The 27,452-nt window shown below is 38.4% G+C and overlaps 4 protein-coding genes and 1 long non-coding RNA gene across 8 annotated transcripts; 3 read left to right on the top strand and 2 right to left on the bottom strand.

Moving 5' to 3' along the window:
- Positions 1-433: 433 nt before the first annotated feature.
- Positions 434-16,648, bottom strand: slgA (proline dehydrogenase slgA). 2 transcript variants are annotated; one of them, XM_067357937.1, is made up of 12 exons: positions 15,423-16,648; positions 6,461-6,669; positions 5,439-5,620; positions 4,188-4,265; positions 3,968-4,032; positions 3,716-3,900; positions 3,447-3,621; positions 3,255-3,365; positions 3,027-3,158; positions 2,760-2,959; positions 2,594-2,682; positions 434-2,513 (listed from the first exon to the last, which is right to left on the bottom strand). In XM_067357937.1, the coding sequence occupies exons 1-12, from the start codon at positions 15,819-15,821 to the stop codon at positions 2,308-2,310; spliced, it is 2,031 nt and encodes a 676-aa protein (XP_067214038.1). In that variant the 5' UTR covers positions 15,822-16,648; the 3' UTR covers positions 434-2,307. The 2 variants fall into 2 exon arrangements, with proteins under 2 accessions (XP_067214038.1, XP_012232887.2); XM_012377464.2 differs by lacking the exon at positions 4,188-4,265 and having other exon boundaries at positions 15,423-16,647.
- A 211-nt stretch (positions 16,649-16,859) lies between these two features.
- Positions 16,860-19,083, top strand: gny (garnysstan). The gene is made up of 2 exons (XM_012377466.2): positions 16,860-17,237; positions 17,323-19,083. Exon 2 carries the CDS (start codon positions 17,410-17,412, stop codon positions 19,015-19,017), a length of 1,608 nt encoding a protein of 535 aa, XP_012232889.1. The 5' UTR covers positions 16,860-17,237; positions 17,323-17,409; the 3' UTR covers positions 19,018-19,083.
- LOC105678270 (two pore calcium channel protein 1-like) lies at positions 19,075-27,405 on the bottom strand. Of its 2 annotated transcripts, none has more exons than XM_012377461.2 (12): positions 26,579-27,405; positions 25,972-26,253; positions 25,465-25,629; positions 25,263-25,388; positions 24,506-24,813; positions 24,157-24,437; positions 23,761-23,979; positions 23,569-23,688; positions 23,145-23,484; positions 22,737-23,038; positions 20,948-22,655; positions 19,075-20,887 (listed from the first exon to the last, which is right to left on the bottom strand). In XM_012377461.2, exons 1-11 carry the CDS (start codon positions 26,630-26,632, stop codon positions 22,318-22,320), a joined length of 2,535 nt encoding a protein of 844 aa, XP_012232884.1. In that variant the 5' UTR covers positions 26,633-27,405; the 3' UTR covers positions 19,075-20,887; positions 20,948-22,317. The 2 variants fall into 2 exon arrangements, with proteins under 2 accessions (XP_012232884.1, XP_012232885.1); XM_012377462.2 differs by having other exon boundaries at positions 25,972-26,195; positions 26,579-27,404.
- Positions 19,997-23,469, top strand: Mvk (Mevalonate kinase). 2 transcript variants are annotated; one of them, XM_067357950.1, is made up of 3 exons: positions 19,997-20,911; positions 21,011-21,272; positions 23,151-23,469. In XM_067357950.1, the coding sequence occupies exons 1-2, from the start codon at positions 19,997-19,999 to the stop codon at positions 21,266-21,268; spliced, it is 1,173 nt and encodes a 390-aa protein (XP_067214051.1). In that variant the 3' UTR covers positions 21,269-21,272; positions 23,151-23,469. The 2 variants fall into 2 exon arrangements, with proteins under 2 accessions (XP_067214051.1, XP_012232891.2); XM_012377468.2 differs by lacking the exon at positions 23,151-23,469 and having other exon boundaries at positions 21,011-22,059.
- LOC137000664 (uncharacterized) lies at positions 24,807-25,624 on the top strand. The gene is made up of 2 exons (XR_010890939.1): positions 24,807-25,151; positions 25,229-25,624. It is a non-coding gene; the product is annotated as an uncharacterized lncRNA (long non-coding RNA).
- Positions 27,406-27,452: the final 47 nt, after the last annotated feature.

The raw sequence follows: 27,452 nt of genomic DNA, 5'->3' as shown, positions 1-27,452 counted from the left end.
CTTTGGCAATAAAACTCCGAAAACACCCGTCAGAACACTCGGAAGTTTCGCGACGGCTCTCTTCACTTGATCTGCGTAAACGCCCCTCATCCTCAGGACACACCAGTCTCGCGCTTTACTCTCTCCGAACTTCCATCGAGTGACATAAATGCAAGTGACAGGACTCATACACCTATTATATATCTATCTATATATATACGTCAACATTGTCTATCTAAATTATTGTCAACATCTTACGTCGAGATCGCGAGTAGAAGTTCGTGTTCGCGTAACAGAGCACGAGTGCAAAGCACAAGTGGCCCTAATAAAGCCCTAGACGTTCAACGGAATTATATATAACGTTTAGAATCATTTACACACACACACATACACCCACGCACGCTCGTCCAGCACACCACATAGACACATGGAAACACTTAGCTATTAGCCCGTGTAACTTGTAACAATGCCCCTTTATTTATTTCTTCATCGATCATGTTTCTCTTTTTTTTTTCCAACACTTGCTATTAACACATGGTTCACAGAGAGATTTCCAGACTCGTTCTCGCTTACTTTCTTCCCTTTCCTCCTCCCTTCTCAAACGATCAGTGTCACACACGCAATGCGTCTCTACGAAGCGAGTAAATACACAAACGCGATACTTCATTTAGATTGTTACAATTATATTATAAATGTAGGCTACATACACACTTTGAACGGAAACACTCTCGCATAATGCATATAGCAAAAAAAAGACAAATAGGAGATCACAAACGACTGTACTCGCGTACACATCGCCCGAAAAACAAGACGACGCGTCGAGTATGACAATCTATGAGCTCGGTATATTAAAAACGGAGAAAATAATAATACTTGATCTGAAAAGTATAATAGCGAATCGTCTATCGCGAATATCAGAGAAATACTGGCCTAAGAATATCTACGCAATCCCTTTTGGAAACGCTTGTATAACCCGATAGGCTAAATTTAACTGCTGTTGATTGTGTGATCGTCATTTCCGAAGTTGCGAAGTTCCGAATTACAGCTTTGTATAGATCGGAGAATAATGCTTAATTATATGAAATATCAGACCGAACAATTCTTCCTTTTATCAATTAGATCATATCGCTTAATATCACAATTCTTTTTTCTTTTCGCTATAAATTTTCTCATAACGGATATAAAAAGAATTCGTTAATACTTAAAACCCTTATTCGGCATGAGTTTATTGTTTTTTTATAATCGGTTCTCCTTTAACTTTTTTCCTTGAAAAAAAAATAAGGATGCAGAAATCGTACACATTTTACGTACACGACGAGCTTGCGATGTTCTTTGACAGTGCCGTTGTGCTCGGTTTTCTTATTGATTATTCTGCAATGCAATTTTAGGCTGAAGCGAAGTGAGGCTAATATATATCGCATGTTTATGCGATATATTTGTAATATTAATAATTATTACATATTGCATTTTTTGCAAAACTCGGTTCTCATTGTCACCGTAATTATGCATGAGCATATATCGTCACATATGCGGCTCGCTCGATCTGCAACCAATACCGTATATTCTCCAGACATATTCCTTCGTGAGTGACAATACCTTGAAACGGTAGCAAATCGCAGTTACATTCAAATATTCATACGCGGTGTTCTTGTTTCTTTTCTTTCCTCCTTTTTTTACAGAAATTATGGACGATAGGACAATATCAGGTGTGAACATGAATCATAAATAATAATTGATGCGCGGGTGTTATGTACATATGGAAAGTATTCGACGAGATTCTTCAAGAAATTTTAATAAAATTGGAAAAGAGCGCAAGAAAGTGTTTAAAAAATCAACGTCCGTTTTCTATCGCGTTTCGCGATGATAAAAGCTGTCAATCCGGTCCGTACTTTCCCTAATACTGTGCAGAAAATATTATAGGCTATAATTAAAAAAGTTATCGTTAATTTTGGAGTATGAAAACACTGGAATATTCTCGCGCGAGTAAAATTAACCGTAGCACAGTCAACGGCAACCTCTTCGACAACGACGAACGAAACGAGCAATATGCATGGTCCTACCAAACAACATTGAGCATCGGTACATTTAACAATGTACTGAGGCGACTTTTGCATGGATAACACTGCGTATACCCTGAAGTTTCACACACACTCACGCTCGCTCCTCTCTTCCGAGTACCACAATAACAAGTCCGTCAGGTTTACTTTAATCGGCTACTTCAATCCGAAGTGCTCGCATCGAGGTCTTTCAAGAGTTCTCAATAATTTACAACCACTACTTAAATTTGATACTTAAAATTCTGTCTGTGCAACTAATCGGATCAACTGCTCAAACCGGAGTATAATTGCCCTTGGGTTTGTAAAATAGCTTGCCCCGCACTATACGTCTCGTGATTTCACTCAAAAGCAGGCGTTTCTCCTTCCTAATCTTTTTCAGTATGCCCCGATTCTCTTGCGCGCGTCGCGACAAGTACGGTAGCACCTCTTTAACCGGCCCGTACGGGATGTACTTGTAGGCAGAGTAACCGGATTGACCTAGAAATTTCAGTTAAAATCGATGTGAATTTTATCTCATCTTACCTAAAAATACTAAGATTTGAGGAATTGTTACATACCTAATGGAAATGTTATATAATCACACATTCCTAACAATTGACCAAAACATATCACTTTATCTTCCGGTGAGATTCCAATTTCTTTCATTCTAAAATGACGCAGGAAGATTATTTTATATTGTTTACAACGTAAACAAAGATAGATAAAATCATAACGATCACTCACTTCTCGATCGCGAAGCGCACAGTGTCTTCGTTATGTGAGGCAACCATGATCCCAATTTTTTTGGGATCTTCTCCCTTGTCCTTATATTGTTTCATCCGCCTAAGACACTCCATGAGTGTCTTGTGATAGGACTCAGTCGTCGCATCAAACGTAGGGTTTGTCGGGTCTGGATAACCCATAGCTGCTGCTCTAGCCCTTTCCTGAACAAGAATCGATCCGTACTTCACTCCGTTCAATAGATCTCGCGAAAAAAAAAGATCTACCAACCTGCTCGATGTAAGCGCCGCGAACAATTTTAGCACCAAAGTAAAAGTTTTGGCGTTCCGCCTGTTCGAGGTCCGTTTTTACCTCGTTATACGCGTCTTGCAGATACGTTTGGTACGTGTTGAATACCACAGCCTGAGAAGTAGACCGACATTTGGCAGTGAGAATATCATTCACTGAAAAGTAGCTAAGTGATAACGTCGCAATCTCATGAAAACGTTAAAGCGTTACCTTTTTCGTATTGTACTTGCGCATCATCTCCAACGTCAAGCGAGAAATGGCCGGCTGGAAATATGTCTGTTCAGCGTCTATCATAATACGAACGTCTAAACTATCGGCCACCTAAAAGAAAAAAAGAATTACTTGTTTAATTATCAAACCCCACAAAATCGATAGAGATATTTTATAACGCCAGAAACGCACCGATACAATATTATTTAGACGTCGGATCATATTTCTAAACATTTCCTCCTCTTTGGACGTAAGCTGCGACATTAGCCTGACCATCTTGCCTGTTTTAATATCAGGTACTTGGAAAGCTTCGCTCAGCTCATAATTTTCATCTAAAATACCGCTCCATGGAAACAGATGGATCACACTGCGTGGACAAAAATTAACCTATCGTTTACAATACTACTCGGTGTAAATACTAAAACTCTATTTAGAGATCTTGATTGCAATTGCGCGCATACCCTTCCTTATCGGATTGAATTTTCTGAAGGAACTTTTGCACCGACGCCTCGTCTTTGATTTGCGCCTCTTCGAACTTTTTTCTGAAGTCATCAGGCTTCACGTGATGAGCCAGAATGGCACCCTCGCCGCCAATAACGTCCGACATGTACTGCCGTGCGCGCATAATTACCTCCGACAATTGAAGCTGAAATACAATCATTTCGTTAATTACAGGTTTGCAATTAAAGTCATTAGTAAAAAGAATTACTAACCAGAAGCTGCGGCCGACCGAGTGCCGTTAGCTTAACAGCTGTAATGCCCATTCCCATCGAAGCACCTGCAAAGACAAAGTCGTGTTACACCATATTAATATTGTATTTAATATTAAGGAAATTAATTATTGTTTTCGATTAAAAAAAGTGCACAAAAAAGCGCTTGATATTTCAGGATCTGGATAATTAAGGATAATGTAGGAAAGGTGCGCCTCCTTACCAGGATGGGGATCGACTTGGATATTAGTGGTAATATTCTGATTAGGGTACTTCAGCTGCAAAGTATTAACTTCATCCTCTGCAAAAATGCACAAAATTCTTTTTTTAAAGGCCACACTATGATATCGATTTTTTCTTTAATTTTGAAGTATTAATCAATATTCGTGGATGTTTGCATGTTTTCGACGCGTTATGTCATATATTTTGGGTGGAAAGTGCGAACGATGATCCATTCGTGTACAGATATTTATAGCCGAGGGACTGCGCTTCTCTGACTCGCGGAATTTCGAAAGATCTATCGCCATCATCTTGGCCGCGACGAGGGATTGCACTGTATTCTGTCTTTCCTCTACAATTCAACAAGCTTTTGTGTCTACATAGTGTTAAGCGTGATACTCTTGCCAGAAACGCGTACGCTTTCGCGATAATAAGAACCGAAAATTTGCCGAGGGCAGCGATCGATTTTGCACACAGCTTCGTGACGTCAGCCGTCGCACCCTTGCAATTACGCGATCACCCCTGCGATATTAAATTGCATTAATTTCTAGAAATAACTTTGCCATGTTGAATTGTACTAATTCAATTTCATTTCATCTCATTCAATATTATTGTGTAATTAAATAATTTAATTCGTTAATTTTGTAATTGTTTGCTCGCATTTGATTAACTATTTATAAACGTTCGGAAATTAATGAATATCGTGGCGTACATTAATCCCCGTGTAATCATCGACGATAATCGCATTCGCAAAATAACGATTACGTAAAGATTCAATTCTGCACTGATCTTGTCGAATCGTAATATCGTAATATCAAGTTCCAAGTACGGCGGCAATATGCGACTCGTTTGACCATCTGCATTGTTTGAGTATCCGAAGAAGGTCAAAAGATCTGGTTTTATAGGCCCGAATATTGCGATAGGAATCAGTCGCGGCATTTCGTGCGAATTGAATCTTCGTTTGCATTTCCTCTATTTGCATAGTAAATGTAGAGTAGATAAAAGTAAAAGAAATTAAAAAAAAACGAATATTTCTAACTTATATTTTAATCATTGAAAAACATTCTCTTTGTTTTACTTTAAACTTAAAAACAGCTTCAAATTGCGAAAGAGTACTCGAGTGAAAAGTCAACGTTAGATCTAGTTATGCGTTCTACATAGTTCAACGCGCAACTAAACGAGAAGAATAGAAAGTCAGTCGGGGATTAAGAAGGACTAGAATGTTGGAAATCTAAAAATAAAATCTGTGACTCACTCGCCACAGCCTCCAGACACCTGACAAATATATCCATGTTTCGCTCGCAGGACGCTTCATTCAAGTAGAAATATGTCCTGGCCGATGACACCTTGTATCGCCGATCGGCAAACGACTTCTCCACATGGTACTTCTTTAGAGGTCCCTCTCTTTTCTCGTCGCCCGCCTCTGACACTGAAGCTCTGAAATGGAAAAATACTAAATATTCGGCATTTGTTTGAATACTTATTATCTCCGCAGTTGTATTCGCGTTTGGTACAAAATGATCTTTTTAATGGTTTTTTCCCTCTTTTTTTCCTCTTTAATCAATATTGCAAGATAAGAAAAATTTTCAGTTGCATGCATTGACGAAAATTGAAGTACGGTTTCTCCTTCGCGCGAAAAGATAAAGATAAGTAAACATAAACAGAAAACTGTCTGATATTAGCGTGCATTCGTTGAAAAATGTGTGGTGACTGATGCGTATAAGATTAAATTCCATACTTGATGAAGAAATTCGAGTAGCAGGACAATTTGCTACTTTCATAAGAACATTATTACAAGAATTAAAATATCAAGAAATTAATGTGCGACGTCTATCAAGCTAGCACTTCCATCACAAAATATTGAATTGAGATTTATACCTAAATGGTTTGCTATTTAAAAGCCATTTTCGTGTTCTATTTTCAATTTTAGTGCCCCAGTCATTTAGTAGGAATTTGTGATTGGAAATGGGTGTGCTAGTTTTACATGAAGCTAGCATTCCCAGCTAGAATAATATAGAAAATAAAAAAATAAACATTCAACAATTTAAGCGAGTAAAATCAGAGAACATTTTGCGGATAAAACCTATCCTGATTTTATAAGGCACTTTTTTTCCTGTAAAAGCTTTACAGTGAAAATTTGAAATAGAGCACGAAATTAGCATATAAATCGCTCTAAATTTTGATATAAATCCCATTTACTCTTTTTGTGATGAGGGTGCTACAGCTTCACATTACGCGTAGACATTAATCTGCGACACGATCAATGATCGTGCTTACTGGAGTTCACGTCGCTCGGCCTCCTCTTGCGAGATGTCTTCTTCAACGGAATAATCAAGAATCGGTTTGACGCCAAACTGTCGCAGTCTATCCAAGACAGGGGTGATCTGTACTTCATCTTCCCCAGCGACAAAGTGACCGTAAAACGTCGCCTTCATGAGTCTCGTGAACAGCCTTTCGCCCAACAACATTTTTGTCAGCTTCATGAACTGTTGACAATTAAAAATTCAAACAATCAAATATGCGGCATTCAATATTATCGCAGATTTTGCTATTAAATTAATACAATTTACAAGAAGTACAAAAGTGCGAAATGTACAATGCTTTTGCCAAGAAAAGTAAGATGCAACGAATTATTTTAACCTTTTAATTTAATTTGATCATAAAATATAAAAATTATAGTCTATATTTAATGCAAATATAATAATTTTGTACTCCTTAAAATATATGTTTTATTATTTTCTTATTGATATTTACATTATCTTTTTAGGAAAAAAATATCAAAATGAGATAAAAAAGATGTAGCATGAATAAATCAGTGACTAGATCAATGACCCGGAGAAGTTAAATAATAATATTTTTTCGTATTATTTCGCAACGTGACCTACTATTCAAATATTCAAGAGGAATTGTGATCACGAGACTGACATGAACGTAGCTCAACACAATATGAATACAAAGAAAAATGTAAAAATAAATTTACAGCTAATTCTTAGCTTGACTTATGTAGAGTATGGCTTATGTAACCGCTCAGAGTCGAGAACGTGGGCACTACGCGACCTAAATGGTTCCTGAATATCGATCTTTTAAGGAATGAAATGCACGCTCCACCAGTATGCGCCATGAACCGCTTGATTTCGCCTTCCGTTAAATGTCAGCGGTTAACAGAAATACATGTATAAAATAGAACATATATTATACACAAAATACAAAAGAATCTAAGATTCTTCAGAAAAAAAGAAGGCAACATTACAGCTGTTACGAACGGACTGCACATATAAGATGCATTTAGATTGAAGAAAACCGTAACTTTCATAATTTTCTGATATTATTTAAATCTCATTACTTTTTGAAACAAAAAATGCGCGTTTGTGATGCATACAAATTACAGTTTTAAGATTTAATTAAATCTTTTTAATAGCGATACACGATATACAAACGAATATATAAGTATTCAAATAAGTTAAAGCTTGATTTAATTAGCGGACGGACGTCCGACGCTGATAACAATCTGTAATTTACATCCCATGATTCATAACGTCGCGATTCATAACGTTTGACCGTCATAAGAGTAACGCGTCAATCAAATACATTTATTAGATATAATAGGCATGGAAACCGTTATTCCGTTGCGGTGTCAAATTGTTGTTTGATGCTTAAGTATTTTTTATCGCAATCTTATTTCATAAATACGTCACCTATTTTATATTTTATTTAAAAGAATAAATTATTGATCGCTGCAAAAAGTTTGTGATATGGAAAAAAGTGCTTAATTCGCTCTAAAGAAGGAAGCGAATTAAATGGATTTTCGGATGAGGATAAACTTGGCGCATGATATGATTTGGCAAAAACGTAGTAATGTTTCGACAAATCTGCTAAATAAATAAAGATAAGTACGTAACGCGAGCTTAAACAGGAAGAAGAGAGTGATTAGTCGGGCAATTAAGATAGAAATGTTGACAGGCGGAAAAATTGTTGATTGCAATCGTTCCCCTTATCGATCCGGTTGGGTTTCGCCAGATGAAATCGTAGAAGTAAGATTGGGATGCAACGAGAGGTAGCAGAAATGTTTTACAAGCGACAAGGCGCGGAATGATTCTAATTTTACCGTCATTCGTAAGATTTCACTATCGTCCTGGAAAACTTTCCTGATTCTCGATTTATTTATACAGCTTACAAATGCAAAACATACTTGCTGCTGCGAGTAAAATAACACAATTTATATTTTCCATTCCATATGCAAAAAATTGCGATAAAAAACGACCAATATGGTAAGAGATAGCAGAAATGTTTTACAGCCGACGAGGTACGAAACGATTCTAATTTTAACGTCATTCTATGCTTATAAGTCACGTAAGTGACGAGTAAAATAACAATATATATTTTCCTTATATTTGCAGCGAATTGCGATAAAAAAAACAATGTAGTAAGAGATAACAGAAAGATTTCACTATCAGGAAAAAACTTTCCTGATTCTTAATTTATTTACACATACAAATGCAAAACATATTCGCATTTAATAAGAATTGAATCACTTTATGCGGGAAAAAATATTGCATAATTATGATCGCATGATATTATAATTACGGATAATTTGAAACTGATAATTTGCATAAAAGCAAACTGATAAAAAGCAAACTGAAAATATAAATTTTCAAGTACTAAATAAACTGGTCAACCATTATACAAACGTCCGTTGAATATGTACTCAATCGCGTCACTTAAGTCATTGTTATGTTTGTCAAACTGAAGAGTCTTCTGAAGAGCTTACTAAAGTTTACCCGCGTTATGTACTTATTGATAAGCCTAAGCAGACTGCGTTAAATACATACAAACTGCTCCATAAATTTTGCATTACCTCCGCATTCTTTAGACGACGAAAAATATATAATAATTAGATATTTAACTATATCTAGATTTAATAGTATATGTTTAAAATATATTATTAAAATATTTAATAGCAACTTGAATTGTAACAGCACTGATTGCGCGAATATATTTCAGTTGATTAGCCTCTCACTTTAATAAGAGTGAATTTAAAGGGATTTGTAGGCTGTAGTGATGTCGGCTATGTCATTATGTTATCTAGTCATGCTCGCTGCTGTGTGCCAAAATTGTCGGATTAGCTCGCACGCCTCGGCATAAACATTCTTCGAAAGTGCTATTACACAATTGCAACCAGCAAAATTCGAAATCTGCTCAGGTAACTAAAATGAAATATTATTCTATGACCGAATTAATGCTTTCTTATTTATATTGCGGATATTTTTGCATATTTTATTACAAATAATTACATATATTTTTTTTAGTTTGAGTAAAGAGAAATATATTTTTTAAGGTTATCGAACTATAGTCTACGTCTCGCTCTAGACAGGTCGATAGCGTAACACGAGAACACGATAGTGCGGCGCGGTGATACGCAGATTGCAATTCGAGCTTACGCGAGTGATGTAGAAAAATTGCGGACTGCAACACCTTGAAACTCAAATGCGTCATTATAATGATATAGAATTGATTTATTATTTTAATCTCGTTAGCGTATATGCACTTATGATCGTTGTCTCAATTAATTTTATAACCGGTAACTCAGCATTTTTCGGCATTCAAAATTTAATAGCGATTTTTATCACTCGATTTTTAATAGCGCTCACTTATCATTAGCGTGATTTCGATTCTGATTGTAAGATATCAATTGATATCGGAAAAAAATTTTTTTCCGTACTTTAAATTATTTGGTATTGACGTGAAGGTCAGTAGTGATGTGCCATCGCATATAATGCTACATGAGTATTTTATATTTTGCGTCTGTACATAAACACACGAGAAAACTCTGACGCAGATAAGAGACGATGGTAAACGTAACACAATTGGAATATCATGACGCCGATAGTAACAATTCGATTCAGAAATCACTGATCGTTATTGACGAAGCGACTATTTTTAAAACTCCGTTAGCCATCTTAATCTAAGCATCTACATCATCGATTGAAGTATACAGGGTGTCCCAATGATACGCATTATTCCAGATTCTTTAACGCATAGATTGTCGATAATAATATGCGGATCATGCAAACTTCAATTAAAATTTATCAATTTATTCGAGTTTTAAATCAATTTTAATTTAATTATATTAATTTTTTTTTAATACAAACGAGCGAATTTATCTGTTTTTTTCGCGAGACAAAAATCGAACAGATGCATTTTGAATTGCAATACTGTTTGAGATGATTCTTCGTCGCTATAATAATGTGAAAAAAAATAAACGAATTATGAGTAAAATTTCCTTGGCGATTCGAGACTAATTCTAAAATTCTGACTCTGTAAACTTTAATAAACTTTTCCATAGCTGCAAAATATCTCATGACATTATCTTTTTGACTTATTATTTTTTACTTATCTCTATTATTATTCTATTGCTTTACAATATTAGTGATTCTTAAGATATATTTTTAAAATTTCTCAGAATAAAAAGATCGAGAAGTCTGAGAACAGGTATTAGGCGACTGGTTCTATCGAGCCGACGATCCACTCGAACCTAGTCCATTTATCTGTCTATTCGTTCGTTCGTTCCTGGCACAGGTCGAGCAAGACGTCCGACAAACTGGATGACCTTGAAATTACTTCTAACGTATCGTTAGTCAATTCGTTTCTCGCACGCACATATGGAACACCCTGTATAATTGATTCATGACTACTTTCGACGCGCACTACGTCATGCCGACCGGAAGGCGGCACGTGTGCGTGCCGGGACCAACCGAAAGTCCAGAGTCAAGAACGTAGGACTTCTAAAATAAAATAAAAATTTCTACAACGTAGGACCATGCGGAAAAACACGCTGAAAGAAGAAATGTCGCCTGGGATGTCGGTTTGTTTGTTCAACTGCCACGCCAGACAGCCGAGTTGAAACATAATGCAAAAGCGCTGCAACGTCAGCCTCGAAAAAAATCTGATAATGTTTCATAAGTGAATTCACACGGAGTACGAAATAAACGCTTCACGGAAAATCCCAGATCCAATTCGATTACTTGAAGTGATCTACTTTTGGGAATTGGAATTGCTCCAACTTAACGATAAATGGTTCAGATAAGGAATAAGAGATGTGAAGCTTAATATTACAGGTTGACGACTGCAATCGAGGTGCGAAGAAGGATAAAAGTAACGAGAAGCCGGTGAAGTAAAAAAAAAAGCGATTCGAAAGATTAATCAATGTGCGAGTGTGGCAAGAAGCAAGTATAGTAGACGGGACGACGCCTTCGACCGACGCGCTATGCATTGCACCAGTTGCATAACGAGATCAGCAGGACGTGTATGCACAATAATCCGGAAGATGTGAGGAGAACTCGCGCGCCGACCCGATTTATTTGCGTAGCAATGTACGAAGACTCGATATCGATCTTATACACAAGGCGTTCCGTATCTGTCTGTTATAAAATATCAGCAAACAATATAAAAAAGAAAGTAGAAAAGAAGGAAAGAAATAAATCCATATTCTAATCCATATATAATAATAATTCCTAAATCCATAATAATAATTTCTCTAAATCCATATAATAATAAAACTGTCTGACCGTAATTTATTTTCTACAAAATATCTCTATTTTCAAAAAGATCGTTTTTCCTTTTACGTGTTATTTCACTGACTTAATCTTAACAAGGGTTTGATGCGACCTTTGTCAACGACACATGAAAATGCATTGTATTACCTAGGGTGCGTTCCACTTAACGCCCGCAACGCTCCTAGGATCATTTTATCCTTGTTTTTCATCGAAAGTTAAACGAGGATAAAATGATTCTAGGAGCGTTGCGGGCGTTAAGTGGAACGCACCCCTAGTATAGCTGTCTGGTTTGTAAAGACAATGTTAGATTCTTAGGATTGCACTGTCGGGTGCCGACAAGTGATGTCCACATGGCACAGCACGCCCTGAGCACGTTGCCCTCCTGCATTTTTCGTTTCGATCTCACAAAGAATGCTATAAGTATCTCTACGTTTCTCACAATTCCGGGGGACCGACTCAAAACATTCTTTCTTTTATAGATTTTTCTCACATAATCCCCAACTCCGAAGATTAAGACTGAAAAACATCTAAAGCTGGGAAAGCTTTCTACAAATGACTGGTGATTTAAGTTAAAAGATACTGACATATTTATTTTATTAAATTATTCGCTGTCGGAAAGATCATTGTTACTTACTTTTTAAATAAATTAATTGTTCAATATATGCAATTAGAGCCCATTTATGTACCTTTTGCGAGATCTACAATCAGTATCAGACGATAAGACCACGTGATAAAGTCCGCAAAGTACAGTTGTAATAATTACAAGTCAGCGCGATTATTGCGGAAAACCGAACCGTTTTCTCATATCCTTTTCATTCGCGCGTTTATGGCTTCCTGTAATCCATTAAAAATACGTTCGGCCTGTAAATCCGCGGCCTAATATCGTTCTCGTCTGCAATGAGAATTATTGCGTTTCGCGGCGACGAAGAGCCGTCATTGAACGGGTGCGATCGATACGGAAGTACGAGAGATGGAAAAATAATTCGCTCGTGTCGAACCGAGTATCGCGGTTTCCGAGAAAAAAAATATATTTTCCGCCCAACGTCATCGTAAACAATTTAACAATTAGCGTCGCGCCGTGAATTATGTCTCGTTCAACAACCGAAATAATCAAACGGCGCACCACTTACATCCGGCGGGATGATTTATCGAATGATTGCATGCACAACTCCGCAATGAGTAATGGAGTGCACGTAACGAATTTTGTGTTACGTAAAGTTCGGCAAAACGGCGATTTTGTTGCGCGCGCGATGTTAAGATGTTTCTATGCACCGATTGTATCCGAACTGTGAAAAATCTAACGCGATGAACTTGAAGTTGACTTGGCAAAAAAATAAGCATAATTACATTGTGTTTCTTGTGAAATTTAGACTTGTATTTTGTAACTTATTTTAAACGTATTAAAAACACGTACGGTCAATTATCTCTCCAACGAAACTCTAATCCTCGCAATTGTACGTGAGTCTAATTAAAATCAACGCCTGAATGATATTTACAGTTTGCTCTAGTAAGACATGAATGCGTGAAATACATAAATGCATAGAAACACTGAAACGGGTTTTCTACATTTGTAAAACTACGTAAGATAATTAAAATGTGTCAAATGTTTTCTATATCGCGTAACGCACTTACGAGTGCAATTAAGATAAATGACTGGTATTTACCATAAGCACTTATAAGACGTTCGCATGAGCTACAAACCGCTTGTTTGAAACCGTGCCAATTTTTTCACTTTGTAAAAATGTGAGAAAAATATATCAACAAATTATTTCTTATGCTAAAGAACTTAAAAACATACAAATATGTATAAGAAATACCATTTTTGTCAACGCGGCAAAAGTTTTCCTCTTATGCACAGACTCAGAAGGAAATAACCATTAATTTCTTATTCAACTGAGTCTGCGGCAAATGTTAACACAATTTTCAACGATTACTGGAAATCAATTAAATGGCAATTAAGTTAATAGTAATTTCAAAGCAGTGAAGGTGCGGCATAATTAGCAATGTGTGACGCCTGGAAACTTCTACGGTACCACAATGGAAAAAGTTCGACGGTAATTGTCTTAACTAGTGAGGAAACACATTTGAATTCCGTGTATGATACACATCGTTTTTCGTTAGACGGGAATTATGTAATTGTCCAGCGGCAACAATGGTCCGCGGCAAAATTCCTAGGTCGATCCGATATGTCCGGCAATAGTGAAATCAATAACGACGCGCTCTGTCGCGTCTCGTCGTCGGAGCGAACCTTAAATGCAAAACGCGTGCAAAGTGTTACGCAAGTTCCAAAGTAGAGGAAAAAAAAGGACAAAGCGAACTAAGTTTCCGGTGGGTTTTTTTCGAAACTCACCAGGACCTTATCAGTTACATTCAAGATCGCATTATCGCGCCGATCGCGATAAATCGTGATGCGTAAGTGATTTATCACCGGGTCTTTACGTTCAAAAAAGCGCAATAAAAAACTGCGATCGATATTTGAGCGCGCCTTCTCGGAAACTCGAGAACCGACGTATCGCAAACGATACGATTTGAGGGATCTACCGGAAAACGGGATTCCCACGGGAACTGTCTCACCTGCACGGTCCAATTCTATTGAATCGGGGCTATTTTTGATTCGACAATCAATCTCGGGGCAGATGTCCTCTTTCAGATTACCGCAATCGCACGTGACGCGTTTCTAGATAATTCGTTAGAGAAGAAATGTTATGTTAACCGGGGTTAGTGCCAACTCGTATCGGCGTGAAGCGGTTATTTACCTCATCGTAGCGACATTGATTATATCATATGCATGTAATGCACGGGACTCGCGCTACTGATTGTTCAGCACAATTAACACATCTTATCAAACTGATGATTCATCGCAATGATGATTAATTATGAAGAATAAGATGTAAGAAAGACCTTCTTTGCATAATTATTGCTTATGCGTATATACTTAAGAGCTTTGCAGGAAGTTAATGAGCGCGCAAATTCACGCACGATCTGAATTACAATATTGACAAATTAATAGAGTATTGTTTACGTTGCGTGTTTCGGACTTGCAAGATTGCAAGAGTGCAAGTCCGAAGTTCGTTTAATATATAACTTCTATGCACGTACGACAGGTACTTATCGCCAACGCGGATCTCCCAAAGTGAGAGAAACGGTAACTGGCTACTACCGGAAAGGCTAATTATATCACGGTTATACATGAGAATCACAAATAAAACATCGCGTGCGTCATATTTGTTTCAATCGGCTGCAAAAAAATATTTTATATATTCCTAAATCGATTTCATAGAGAAAATTTACCGAATTCGACCGAACTCGTGGCAATCTTTGAATGGCAAACAGAAATTGTTCGCGTTTTTTTTCAAGATTTTTGTTTTGTTTTAGAAATGGGATACATGTATATATTCATATTAGAAAAAGGCAAAGATTAAAGTGTGAGAAATACAAATGAAGAAAGAGCGATTCAGGTCCGACCGTCCAGTTTGAGTCAGCTAGCTAACTTACAAATAGCGCTCCGCTATTCCTTTTTAATTATTATTCTAACCACAATGTAGCTGACGGCAGAAACTTACGATACGTTTACATTTCCAACCGAATTCACTTACAATTGAGAGAAATTAGCATTGGTTCACGTCAGCGCGGCCGACGGCTTGACGGAACGGAATGTATATTACGTTTACACACGCAACACTCACCTTCATATTGTTCTCCACGATGTATTCGATGGAGCACATCTGGTAAACGATGTAGGCGCGCATTAGCTCCGTGGTGGTCTTGCTCTTGAACGCGGCGATCGGGTCGTTAAATTGCAAATCAAGCGGGTCGATCTGCCGCGGCACCGCCGATTGCTGTTGCCGCTGCTTCTTGATGTCAGTGGCAGCGGTGGTGGCGTATCCTCGCGTGTCACCACGCACCTGTGTAACTAGCCGTAATGACGGTGTCCTCGTCACCACCGCCGCCGTCGTCGCCGTCGTTATCGGTGCCATTGCCGTCGCGTACTCCAGGAGGCCGGTCGCGGCCAGCGGCGACGCACCGCACTTGGTCAGCTTCTTGCCGGCGCAACATCGTCGCGACACGCTTCTCAGAAACGCCATCGTTTTCGGCGACCAAGAGCGAGGAGAGACGGAAAGGTGAAAGGGAGGAGGGCAAATTAGCGAGCTAGGGAGACCGTCGGCGACGCGACACCGAAACGGGATATCGCGCTTGCGACCGTCTTCTCACCGAGGCTAGCTTGGCTCCCTTTCAGGTTGACGGACGGAACGTTGAAGGACGAGAAAGTAGACGAAAGGATGGAAGGGAGAGTAGGACTGTAAGGATGAAGAAAGAGAAGGAACGAACGATGAATCGCGACGGTCACACGGACGATCGACTCACCGATGACAATATTCAGAATGGATCGAACCGATCGCGATCAAGTCCGGGATCTTAATAACAGAGGCGGATGAGGTTCTCGTGCGAAGCTATCGAGCACGATGAGAGGTGGGGTGCTGCCTGCTGCTACTGCTGCTTCTGGTCCTCTTGTAGCACACACGACGGCGTGTCCAGAAAATATACGCGAGAGTCGCGACGCGGCGCGACTGACCGGTGACGGCGGACACCGTTCGCGCGTCGTTGACGTCGTCGCCGGGATGATGTGAGATTCGACGAGCAAGAGAGAAAGAGGGCACGGCGCGAGTAATGGCACGGCAATGGCGACCGCAGCCGCTGTGTTCTTTACCTCACCACGCGACAGAAATATTGATTTTCGTCCACCGGGGACACAAGTCCGACTACGTACCGTGGGTGCCAGATCCGCGGATAGCTTAAATATAACACGCCGCGCCGTCCAGAATTCGCCGTCGCGCCTCGTCCCCGATTAACGCGCTCACCGCCAATGCCGCCGTGATTCCGTGACGTCGATTGGCCCATCGACGGAGGTGTGCACTCCGAATTGTGATTCACATTGGTCACGAGTGCTTCCTGAAAATGCCGATAGATGCGCGATGGCATAAGACGCACAGTAGCGTTGGCATGCTTCCAAGTCTCTCGGTGTTATCTGTCAAAACTGCCATTCCGAATAATAATAGAAAACTAGTTTTTCCACTTTTATATAATTTTGAAATGAAAATTCAGAGAGTATATTATATGTTTTTTATAAAAATACTTGTACAATTGCATATTGATCATTTGTACATATAACCAGACGCGAACCACATCTGTTCCTATCTACGTTACTGATGTTACCGACAGAGAAGAACCAGCTACGAGGTTACAAAAGATGAATATAGTTAGCGCTTTGTGCGCGAAGTTTCGTTGTCAATAATCGACACCATCGACACCAAAAATAAATTGTGCCGGAATGAATTAGAACCGAGATTACAAATTTCTGCAGACGTGGCTGAAACGTCTACAATATTCGAGTCCTCATTTAACAGCAGATACAATTATACAAGAAACCGCGCCTGAATATGCCATATAGCGAGGAACATATTAAGAACAAAGTAACCGAAGGATTGAAAGCTTCACACGTGGTACGTAAACCGGCGTTCTATCTCTCATTATTTCCCCTTTTTCTTTCCGTAATGCCACACGCATGATAAAATGCCATTTTGCCAGGGCTCGTTCTCGAAATTCTTGCCGGCTAGTTTCGATTTGAAGATAGATTTCGAAGTAATCGCACTGCGAGGCCTCGCATAAGGAAGAATGCAAGGGAAACTGCAGCTCGCTTTGATCTCTTCTTTTGCCGTTCTCTTGAGATGCTGCATTACTTACCATTCCCACAGCGGAGAAGACAAGCCTCCCATGTATGGAGATTATGAAGCACAACGGCACTGGCAAGAAATCACATTAAATCTACCCCCTGACAAGTGGTACATCAATACCACAGATAACGATCTACAATATTGGGGATTAGATTATCCACCGTTGACAGCATACCACAGTCTTCTGTTGGGTTACATTGCGAATAGAATAAATCCTTCCTTTGTAAGATTGCACGAGTCCAGAGGACTCGAAACTGAGGAGCATAAGTATTTCATGAGACTCACCGTCTTAATCGCAGACATACTGATCTATATACCAGCATTTATATATTTTGTAAGCAATTTGCGTTCATGGAGCAATTGTCAATTTAATGAATCCAATATATTCAAGTTTAGCAAGAGAGATGCCATCCTTCTGACAGCACTGATTTATCCAGGATTGATATTGATAGATCATGGACATTTTCAATACAATTGTGTGTCACTGGGTTTCTTTGTCGCCGCTGTAGCTGCTATAATGCAAGATTCATTCATCCTTGGCTCAATTTTATTCGTTTTAGCACTGAACTACAAGCAAATGGAGTTGTATCACGCTTTGCCTTTTTTCTTTTACATACTTGGAAATTATACACCCAATAAGGCAAAATCTTGGGTTCATTGCATTCGCATGTTGATATGTGTCTCTCTTGCGGTTTTGTTAACGTTTTTTATTATTTGGATACCATTTTTCAAAAACAAAGATGTATTTTTTAGTGCAGTGCTCAGATTATTCCCGTTTTCCAGAGGTGTATTTGAAGACAAAGTCGCTAACGTATGGTGCGTAATCAATGTTGTTTATAAATTACGGCAAATTTTTACAAACGCGCAATTAGCTAAGATTTGTCTACTGGTAACAACATGTGCAGCTTTGCCAAGTTGCATCAATTTATATTTGTTACCTACTAAAAATGCATTCTTAGTTTCCCTGATCAATTCCGCTCTAGCATTCTTCCTTTTCTCATTTCAAGTTCACGAGAAGTCCATTCTTTTAGTTGCTGTACCGGTCTTACTGCACTTTCATAATGATCCTCTTCCTTGTTTTTGGTTCTTGATCACCTCGCATTTCAGTATGCTACCACTGTTTATAAAAGATGATCTCTATTTTGCTTATCTTGGCACAATGGTTTTTTATTTCTGTTCCGTATTTTGGATGTGGCCTGATATATTTTACAACCATAAAACAAACAATTTATTAAATAAAAGCAAATTAAAATTGAAGAAAGGCGGTAGAGTGCAACAACATAAGAAAAATAAATCTGTCTTGAACTTGCCGGGCTACGATAAAAAATTTTGGCTTCTCCTTGCATTTTACGGATCTGTTTTAGGTATATTACTTCTCTCCATTCTCAGCAAATTTGTAAAACCTCCCGAAAGATATCCCGATCTACTTCCGCTTCTAGTATCGATATATTCATGCGGGCATTTTCTAATCTTCTTTGCGTATTTTAATTATGTCCAATTATTCTCAACAAGAAAAAAAGGTTTTACAAATAAAGTTAAGTCACATTAAATGACACAGCTGATGAAAACAAAATATGTAAATTACTATGAATAATAAATACATATATAAAAATAATATTGATCTTTATTGAAACCATTGCATCTTCTCGAAAACATATTTTATCATGTCTCATTCATATGCTGCGTATTATAATATTTAAAATAAGATATGTATCTACAGTCTCGAAGTTTCCTTGCAAACTTAGTCTTTTTTATCTTAATTTACATAAAACGCCAATAACACATTTCCATAACAAACTGTAGTCATACAAAAAAAAATTATCAGCTAGCAAACTATACTTTCAGTGGATTATTCTACGCAAACTGATCTGCAGGGTAAAACTGTCGTTGCAAGCTATATTTCACACAGCGAATATTACTATTTTCTGTATTCCTGAACTATCCTTTGCTCCAGAGAGATATTGTTTGCAGTACATTGTGTGTTACAGGAAGTGGTAGATCAATCTGACGGTTGCGGAGCTAAGTTTTTAGTAGTTGTTGTCTCTGATCAATTCCAAGGAAAACCTTCTTTGCAACGTCACAGGTAACATATCTTTTTCAGATTAAGTGCAAATATGCATTTTAACATTTTGCATTCAAAAATTATTATAAACTTTCGATGTAATTTCAATTTCAATGTATAATTCAGGCTTGTGCATGGAGTCTTGGAGGAAGAAATGAAAACTATTCATGCTATTTCGCTGACAACATTAACATCAGAACAATGGGAAAAAAGGAAACCTTGATTACTCGAGTTTTTTAGATTTATGCAAGAAATTGATAAAAAAACAGACTTAATGACGAGTTATACAATCAGTGTTGCTTCTAATTTATATAACACGAAAAAGTGATAAATATTATCTGGATAATCTTTACGTTGCATTTTTTGTGGTTCTAATAAATATTCGTGAGAACTACGGCACGTATCTGATTTTCTACGATTGCTCGATTATTAGCACACTTTTATTTATTCATAAAAGGAAAAAAAAATGATCGAGTTCAGAATATCCGCACCGGGCAAGGTGATCCTGCATGGAGAACATGCGGTGGTGTACGGGAAAACTGCTCTGGCAGCTAGCTTAGATTTGCGCACCACAGTTGCATTCGCCGAACTACCCAAATCAGATTCAAAAGATATTATCAAAATAGAGTTTACCGATATGGATCTACAGCTGGACCTGCCTTTACAGCTGTTCCTGGACCACTTCTATGGCGATAATTTCCATTACAGAATCGGCGAAAATAATGACTCGCTATTGCACGAACAAGTGGAGCAGTTCATCGCCTCGCTGGATAGTTCGTGCGGCATACGCATTCCGACGAATCAGCAGAAGTTAAGCGTACATGCGTTCTTTTACTTGCTCCTTTACGTCGGCCACGAAGAGCGAATCGATATAAAACCTTTCCACGTGAACTTGAGCACGCGGTTAACGATCAGCGCGGGATTGGGCAGTTCGGCGTCGTTCGCGGTGTGTCTCGCGGCATGCTTTCTGCATTGGTCGCGTCTGCAGAAGGCTGCTGTAGGTCCTTTCGACAGAGACGATCTCGAGAAGATCTCAAAGTACGCTCTGAACTGCGAGCGAATCATACACGGCTCTCCGTCCGGCATCGACAACAGCGTGTGCACTTACGGCTCGATAATAGAATTCCGACGGGGTGAGCCGGTGAATGTGCTGCCTGAAATGCCGAGCATGAAGATCCTGCTGGTCAACTCGAAGATCAGCCGCAATACGAAGGATCAGGTGAAGCGAGTGGCGGATCTGAGACAACTGTATCCGGCAATAATCGATCCCGTTTTGGACAGCATCGACGTTCTGTCGAGGACGGCTCTTGAAGTGATCGGCAGAATTCGCGACAACTTAGATAACGATGCAGCTCTTCTGGAAGAATACAAGAAGTTACTGGTAAGTCTCATTCTACAAACTTCAACACTTACGCACTTTTATATTGCGCCGTAAGATTCCGATGTACAATCAGCTGGAAACTTGTTGTACACTTTACAGACTCTTATAAACATGAACCAAGGACTGCTAAGCGCGTTGGATGTGTCGCACTTGAAGCTGGATGTTATTTGCTCAATCGCACGAGCTTCCGCATTCGCGGGGAAGCTCACAGGTGCAGGTGGAGGTGGATACGCATACATTTTGCTGCTGCCGCACACGCCGGCAGAACGTATCACGAATCTCTCTGAACAGTTAATCGCAGAGGGTTTTAGCGTCACAACGACCAGTCTAGGTTGCAACGGAGTGAGGATTGAATAATACGGTAAGATTTTAATATGAATAATCAAATCAATTTAATATGGAAAATTAAGTATCATTAATGAATTAAGTTCAGTTGTTTGATTACGAGTAATGTTACAAATGGAAGAAGAAAATAGTTTTATAATGTATTATGTACAATAAAGGGCAATGGAATGCATATTAAATAAATATAATACACGAAGTATCACATTATAAATGGGAAGTTAACAATAAAATATTTCTTCGCGCTGATAATACATAGCGATATCAAATATGTCTACTTCTATGAAATAAATTACTGTCACTGTGCCGACGATGCACGGTGCCGGTCCGAGAAAAAAGGATATTTGCTCCATCTTTACATTTCGTAGTTAGAAATGTCGTCAATTTGTAAAAAGAAAAGTTAATAGAAGCAAGATTATCCTGCCTTGAATCCCTCGAGCCGGCGATATAACTTAATCGAATTAAATTCGTGCAGTGTGTGATGCGATTCATAAAGCTACCTATAAAACAACAACAGCGCTGCCTATATTTTAGGAAAAATTATATAAAAATAACACGATCCGATGTACGAGTATTGTGTACGATGTATCTTATAATCAGTATCTAATAATCAGTATCAACGTGCTTTAACATATATAAATATCAAAATATTTAAAGATGTTACGTAAACTATTATACTGCAAACCTACAATACGCATCAAAAAGAGTAAGAAAACTAATGCTTCCTAAGTAGAACGAAATTTTGATGTAATGCTTAAATTTGTAATATCAAAATATATAAAGGAAGTTGCTTGTTTGCATTGAAACACTTGGTGTGTAATAATTAATCGTACCTTTTGGAATTCTACTAATCACTAAGAAAACATCTTCGATCTAGTATATCAGTACATTTTTTTCCTTACTATCAAATTATATTTCTTAGTTTCTAGATAAACTACGTGTTGTGCGGCACACGAATAAATGCACTATCGTGCGACACACGAATAAATGCACTTACACAGATGTAAGTAGGAATTATAAATTAATTTTCTTAATATCATCTAAAAATGATGTTATTACTTTTATCAATTAGATATATTACTACTTTGCTGACGCAAATTGCCATTCATTATAAGTTGATCGCTATCGACCGTAATGTCGCCGCTAGCCTCTTCTGCGTTGAATGTTAGATTAGATACAGTTTGTTTTTCCTCTAACTTCATTTCAGCTATCCACTCATTTATCTCGTGTGTATACATTTTTCTCTGTAAAACTTCTCGTGTTCGCGTTCGCGAGCCAATAAATAGAGTGCTTCCTTCAACGAATAAAGCACTGCGCAGATTTTCCAGAAGATGAAAATCTTCGATTATGCATTGCAACTCCTCCCATTTTAATTCCACTTCTTCGTGAAGCATTTTCTCTTCTGAAAATATAGAGGAACGTGTATATTATCAAAAATTAAAAATTTGTTGTATGAACTTTCACTGGTTAAGTGTATATTTACCGTCATGTTTCGATGTTGTTTTTTTATACTGTATCCTAAATCGGAAAGCTTCCAAGAAGCTGGACACCACGATAGTCAATACGATCATAGTCACTAAATAAAATATCATAAAGTATATCCTCGTGTACAAGCCCGCGGTGAATGCGTATGCATTCATTTGTATAAACCAATTATTGACAACTGTTAATTCGAAGAGCGTCATGCCGCTTGCTAAGAGATTATCGAAAGTATTAAGATAATAATATCCCAGCGCTGTGCTTCCATTCGCGGAATACTCGTAAAAATCTTCAACAGTTGTATTCCTATGAAGAATATTTTAAAAAATTGATAAAATTTTTAAAGAAGTTAAAAATAAAAAAATATAATTCACTTGTTTAATTATCGTAATTGACTTTTTTGCATACTAACTTGCAGCAATTCCGCATATCGTATCCGGCAAACAGTTCCATTCCGATAATCGCGAAAAAGTAGTACAACACCAACATGACCATCGCCGTCGAACACATCTGGGGAATCAGAATTACGAGAGTACCGAAAACGTCTCGATAGCGTTTCTTTATCTTGAACAATCTTAGCGTTCTGAGAGGCCGGAATAAAACCAGGAATGTAGCCGATGGGAAGAGAAAGAGGCCACACGCCGCGACGAGCGTCATTACTGATGTTCCCAAGTCGAAGAGATTCCATCCGGAGCTTAGATAACATTTAGTACCGAGAGCGAGCACTTTCGCCAATGCCTCGATTATGAAAACTATAAATATATTTGTGTCTTTAAACATAGATTCTTTTTTTCCTTTCAAAATATACATTTTAATTGCGACAAATTTTTACTCACGTCCTCCAAACAGCAAAGTATCCCAACACGCGGCGAATCGATACACCGATTCCGCAATACTACTGCTCGGTTGTACGATTCTTATTATCATGGCGATGCCGTTACCGACGATGATCACATCTGCGAAATTACGAACGGTGATACACAATGCTTCCTTGAGCCCCTAATAATTCAAACTCGCCATTTACTTACACACCAACGTTTCGAAATACGGCCAGTTGATAAAGGTGTGGGCGCCCATGCAAAACATCTGCAGTGGCGACCATGCGGTGCGATACCATGGTATAGTAGAATATTGCAAGTCCCATTGAAGCATTGTGGCGTCATAAATTGAAAAGAATTCCTCGGAACTTAAGGCGCCAGTTCCCGACGTGTTCATGTGACAAAACATTAAAACAACGTCTCGCGTGCCTGTAAAATTGTTGCAGATATAAAATAATTTCGATTAAATACATAATGTAATGTATGTCAGGCACCATAAACTCGCTTTCACTATTTTAATATTATATGAAAGTTGTGCGTGCATATTCAATAGAGCGATAGTTGTTGGAGGAATTTTATCAGAGAAAAATAATCTTATGTACAAACATTTATTCGGGGCGTAGTATCGCATTAGACCTTCGAACTGACGGAAACGCATCTTATCGGGATTCTGTTTGGAGACTAAAAGCTTGAAGGCGTGCTGACATGCCTTTCTCTTGTGCAGAAACAACTTCTTGAACTTATCACGTTCGCGAAACGTGAACGTCTCGTTTACCACTGCCAACATCAGGTTCATCATCACGTACAACATGGTACATAAGTAGGACACGAAATATATCGCATACCACTTATTTTGTGAAAAAGATTGCATCATTACGTCCGGGAAGCTACAAATAATATTGTTAATTAGTTAGACATAATGCAAATTAATTACATATAATTTCTGTTCACTCACTTCGCAGTGGTAAGAAGAACGAATAGGCTGACAAAGCTATCTAGCAGTGTGGAAAAATTCCCGTTTATTTCACTGAACATATAATAACCCAATACTGTGTACACGATAATAAAGAAGAAAAGAAGTCCCAACATGTCCAGAATGGGCGGTAGCGTAAGAAGTATTTGTCTGATAAATCTTCTTACGCCCCCACAGTATTTCGTATCCATTAGAAAGATAGGTCTCAACGCGCGCGTCACGCGGAAATGCGAGGATTGCCGCACCAGGACTGTCAACGCTTCCACAAACATAATCGCTAATGTTGTGCACTGAAACAGAAATCAAGATATAACAATTGTAGAAAGTCAATAACCCGATCAAACGACTAAAGCCGATCGAGTCGTGCTTTCCGTTAAAAATCGTGCGTCATCTATTCATTTGCATTTCATGAAGTGTATTGCGACGCGTCTGACATTGTGCTCAATAGCTCATTATGTAAGTAAGCTAATAAGTCGTTGCATATTCCTTGCAATATTCATTACTCAGCTGGACGATGCGGCCGTTGATCGTTAACGAATGCACGACTATTGTCTGATACTCTTATATCATCACAATAATTATCGAGCGCAAGTGTACGAACGAGTAACTATTCAGATGATCTGATTATGTAAATAATCTGTTTTCTATCAACATGTGTTTTCTATAAGCACATTAGCAGACTATTGACGCATTCTACTTTTTCAGCTGCGTAGATTTCAAGATTTAGAGATAATCTTACTTTCAGCATGGTACGTTTGTGTCTTAGCATAGGTGCCCAACCAGTCCATCTCAGTTTCAAAGCTAATTCCACGCCAATGGTAATTAAGGCAAGCAGTTCTAATGAACCATGCACCCACACAGGTACCTGCAACAAAACATATGAATGAAAAATTTCAGTAAAGAGAATTGTGTGTTGTATATTTGCGTATTGTACAGCATACTCTGAACAATGGCAAAGCAGGTTCTTCTATGAATGCCAGAGACAGCAGGATTAGCGAAATCAATAAGTCCAATCCATTGTACCAACTGTTATGAACTAATAAATACGCTGGTAAGTCTTCAGGACGCTTAGGATGAGAATCAAACTTCTCATTGTTTTTGCCTTCCTGCAAAAGTTGACGCATTCTCAATAATGATCAAATAACATTGCAATTTTATATAATTTCAGCTCTTATATAGTGAAATATTATTTAATCATTCAATGCTTGCAATGTTAAGAGAATAATACACTGGAGATATCTCTGTACATTACATAATATACATTATATATATATATATATATATATATATATATATATATAGATAGTGTGTTGATAAAATACAATAGCCTTGAAAAAGATAATTGGTCACTCAATTTTGCTTGCACATATCTCCGTGTATGTATCTCTACGGTCAATTGACAAATTATTATTATTTGAAATAGACACATGTGATCAATAAACAATTACCTCCAAAAATATTGCGGCCTCGTGGTAATTCATTTCCCAATGCACATCTGCATCAAGAACTGCATCGCGTGCAGTAAACACTATATTCTCAGTCATGTTGCCAGTCCCTGTCTCGTCTGCTTCTGCTTCGTGCTTATGATTCAGTTGATTAGCACTATTAGCTTTCTCAACCGAAGACTTTATACGACTGGCTGTGGAAGGTGAGGACAGCATAGAGCCATATTCTGGAAGAAATATGGAACTTTGCACTCTGTCCCAATGCAACAAGGTCGCAACATACTTCTGTAGAGAATCACAAATTTCTCAATGAATAAATATCTTTATAAATCAACCAAATTGAAGCATTCGTTGCAGATTGAAGCACAGACCCAAGCTGATTGAAGCATTTATCGAAGAAAAAATCGTTTTATCAGATTAAACATTACAACAGTTATAAATCTTGACAATCAACAGAGTCGTGATCGTCAAGACACTTCACTTCATCGTCCGAACTATCCTTCCTGTCAACATGCACAACGTTTCAATGAGAGACTGTTTCGCAATAGCAGTAATAGTATCAGTAGTAGAGATCTAGACGGATGCAGGCAAAATCAGAGGGTGGACTCACGTCGCCTCGAGCCGCTGCGGACGATTTCCTGATCGTGCGATAGAGTCGTGTCATTGTTGAATCGCTGGTAATCTGACGCGTGCTCGCCAGCCCGCGACGAAGACATTGAAGAATGTCAACACAGCTGACACACACTGTACCACACCGCAGCACGCGCGCACTTCCTGTCAGTGGCTCAACGCGTTACGGTTGATGGATTTTGCGAATCGACCCTGGCTTTGTTTAGCGAGCCGGTGAACTCCGCTGAATCCACCGGGACAGCGTCCGACTCCAACTGGATGACGCTGTATACGCGCGGAGACATATATAGGCGTCTGTTGCGGGCGCATGATATGTTGCATTCCGCGCTGCTACCACTAAAGCGTGTCCACGTGACGTTGCGCTCAGTATTCCGTTCGTTCCAGTTGCACTCCCTCGCACTCTATGCATTGAAAGTGAGACAGATTCACACACGGATCCTGAAGAACGATGGAGAGAAGAGAATTTTCCGCACGCAGCGCACATGTGTCACGTCCATAAATAATAATTGAAAACCACCGCGGCTAATCAAACTAAAGAATGTATTTTCATTTAATAATGAATGATTGTAAAAACACATGTGAAGTTATCAATCTTGAGTAGTACGCAATAAGAGTTCAGCGTTCTCTTTGATATGACAAATGAAAATATGTTCATGACAAGAATTTCTTTCGACAATGATATATGAATAATGCTGCTGCATTCCTCGAACGTTTACGTGTAAGATTACGTGTGCACGTAGCGTGTAATCATGCACTCAACTGGTTCTTATCAGCTGTGCTGAGTACAAGCGTTAATTAGGAATAAACATGCCTTATCGACAAGTAATAACGCTAATTACTGCCAACTATTTTTA

This window comes from Linepithema humile, chromosome 6, assembly GCF_040581485.1.
Source record: "Linepithema humile isolate Giens D197 chromosome 6, Lhum_UNIL_v1.0, whole genome shotgun sequence".
Classification (NCBI taxonomy): Eukaryota; Metazoa; Arthropoda; class Insecta; order Hymenoptera; family Formicidae; genus Linepithema; species Linepithema humile.
Note: the sequence above shows the minus strand (reverse complement) of the source record. Positions and strands in the feature narration are given on the sequence as shown.

Excerpts from the sequence above, each read along its gene's own strand:
- slgA (XM_067357937.1), bottom strand. The coding sequence starts at position 15,821 with ATGGCGTTTCTGAGAAGCGTGTCGCGACGATGTTGCGCCGGCAAGAAG. Across the intron at positions 3,622-3,715 it reads ATTCAATCCGATAAGGAAGG|TGTGATCCATCTGTTTCCAT; the intron begins GTATGCGCGCAA and ends TTGTCCACGCAG. Across the intron at positions 2,514-2,593 it reads TTATATAACATTTCCATTAG|GTCAATCCGGTTACTCTGCC; the intron begins GTATGTAACAAT and ends TGAAATTTCTAG.
- gny (XM_012377466.2), top strand. The coding sequence starts at position 17,410 with ATGCAAGGGAAACTGCAGCTCGCTTTGATCTCTTCTTTTGCCGTTCTC.
- Mvk (XM_067357950.1), top strand. The coding sequence starts at position 19,997 with ATGATCGAGTTCAGAATATCCGCACCGGGCAAGGTGATCCTGCATGGA. Across the intron at positions 20,912-21,010 it reads AAGAATACAAGAAGTTACTG|ACTCTTATAAACATGAACCA; the intron begins GTAAGTCTCATT and ends TACACTTTACAG.
- LOC105678270 (XM_012377461.2), bottom strand. The coding sequence starts at position 26,632 with ATGACACGACTCTATCGCACGATCAGGAAATCGTCCGCAGCGGCTCGA. Across the intron at positions 23,980-24,156 it reads ATACTACGCCCCGAATAAAT|GCACGCGAGACGTTGTTTTA; the intron begins GTTTGTACATAA and ends ACAATTTTACAG. Across the intron at positions 23,485-23,568 it reads TACTTTGCTGTTTGGAGGAC|TTTTCATAATCGAGGCATTG; the intron begins GTGAGTAAAAAT and ends ATATATTTATAG.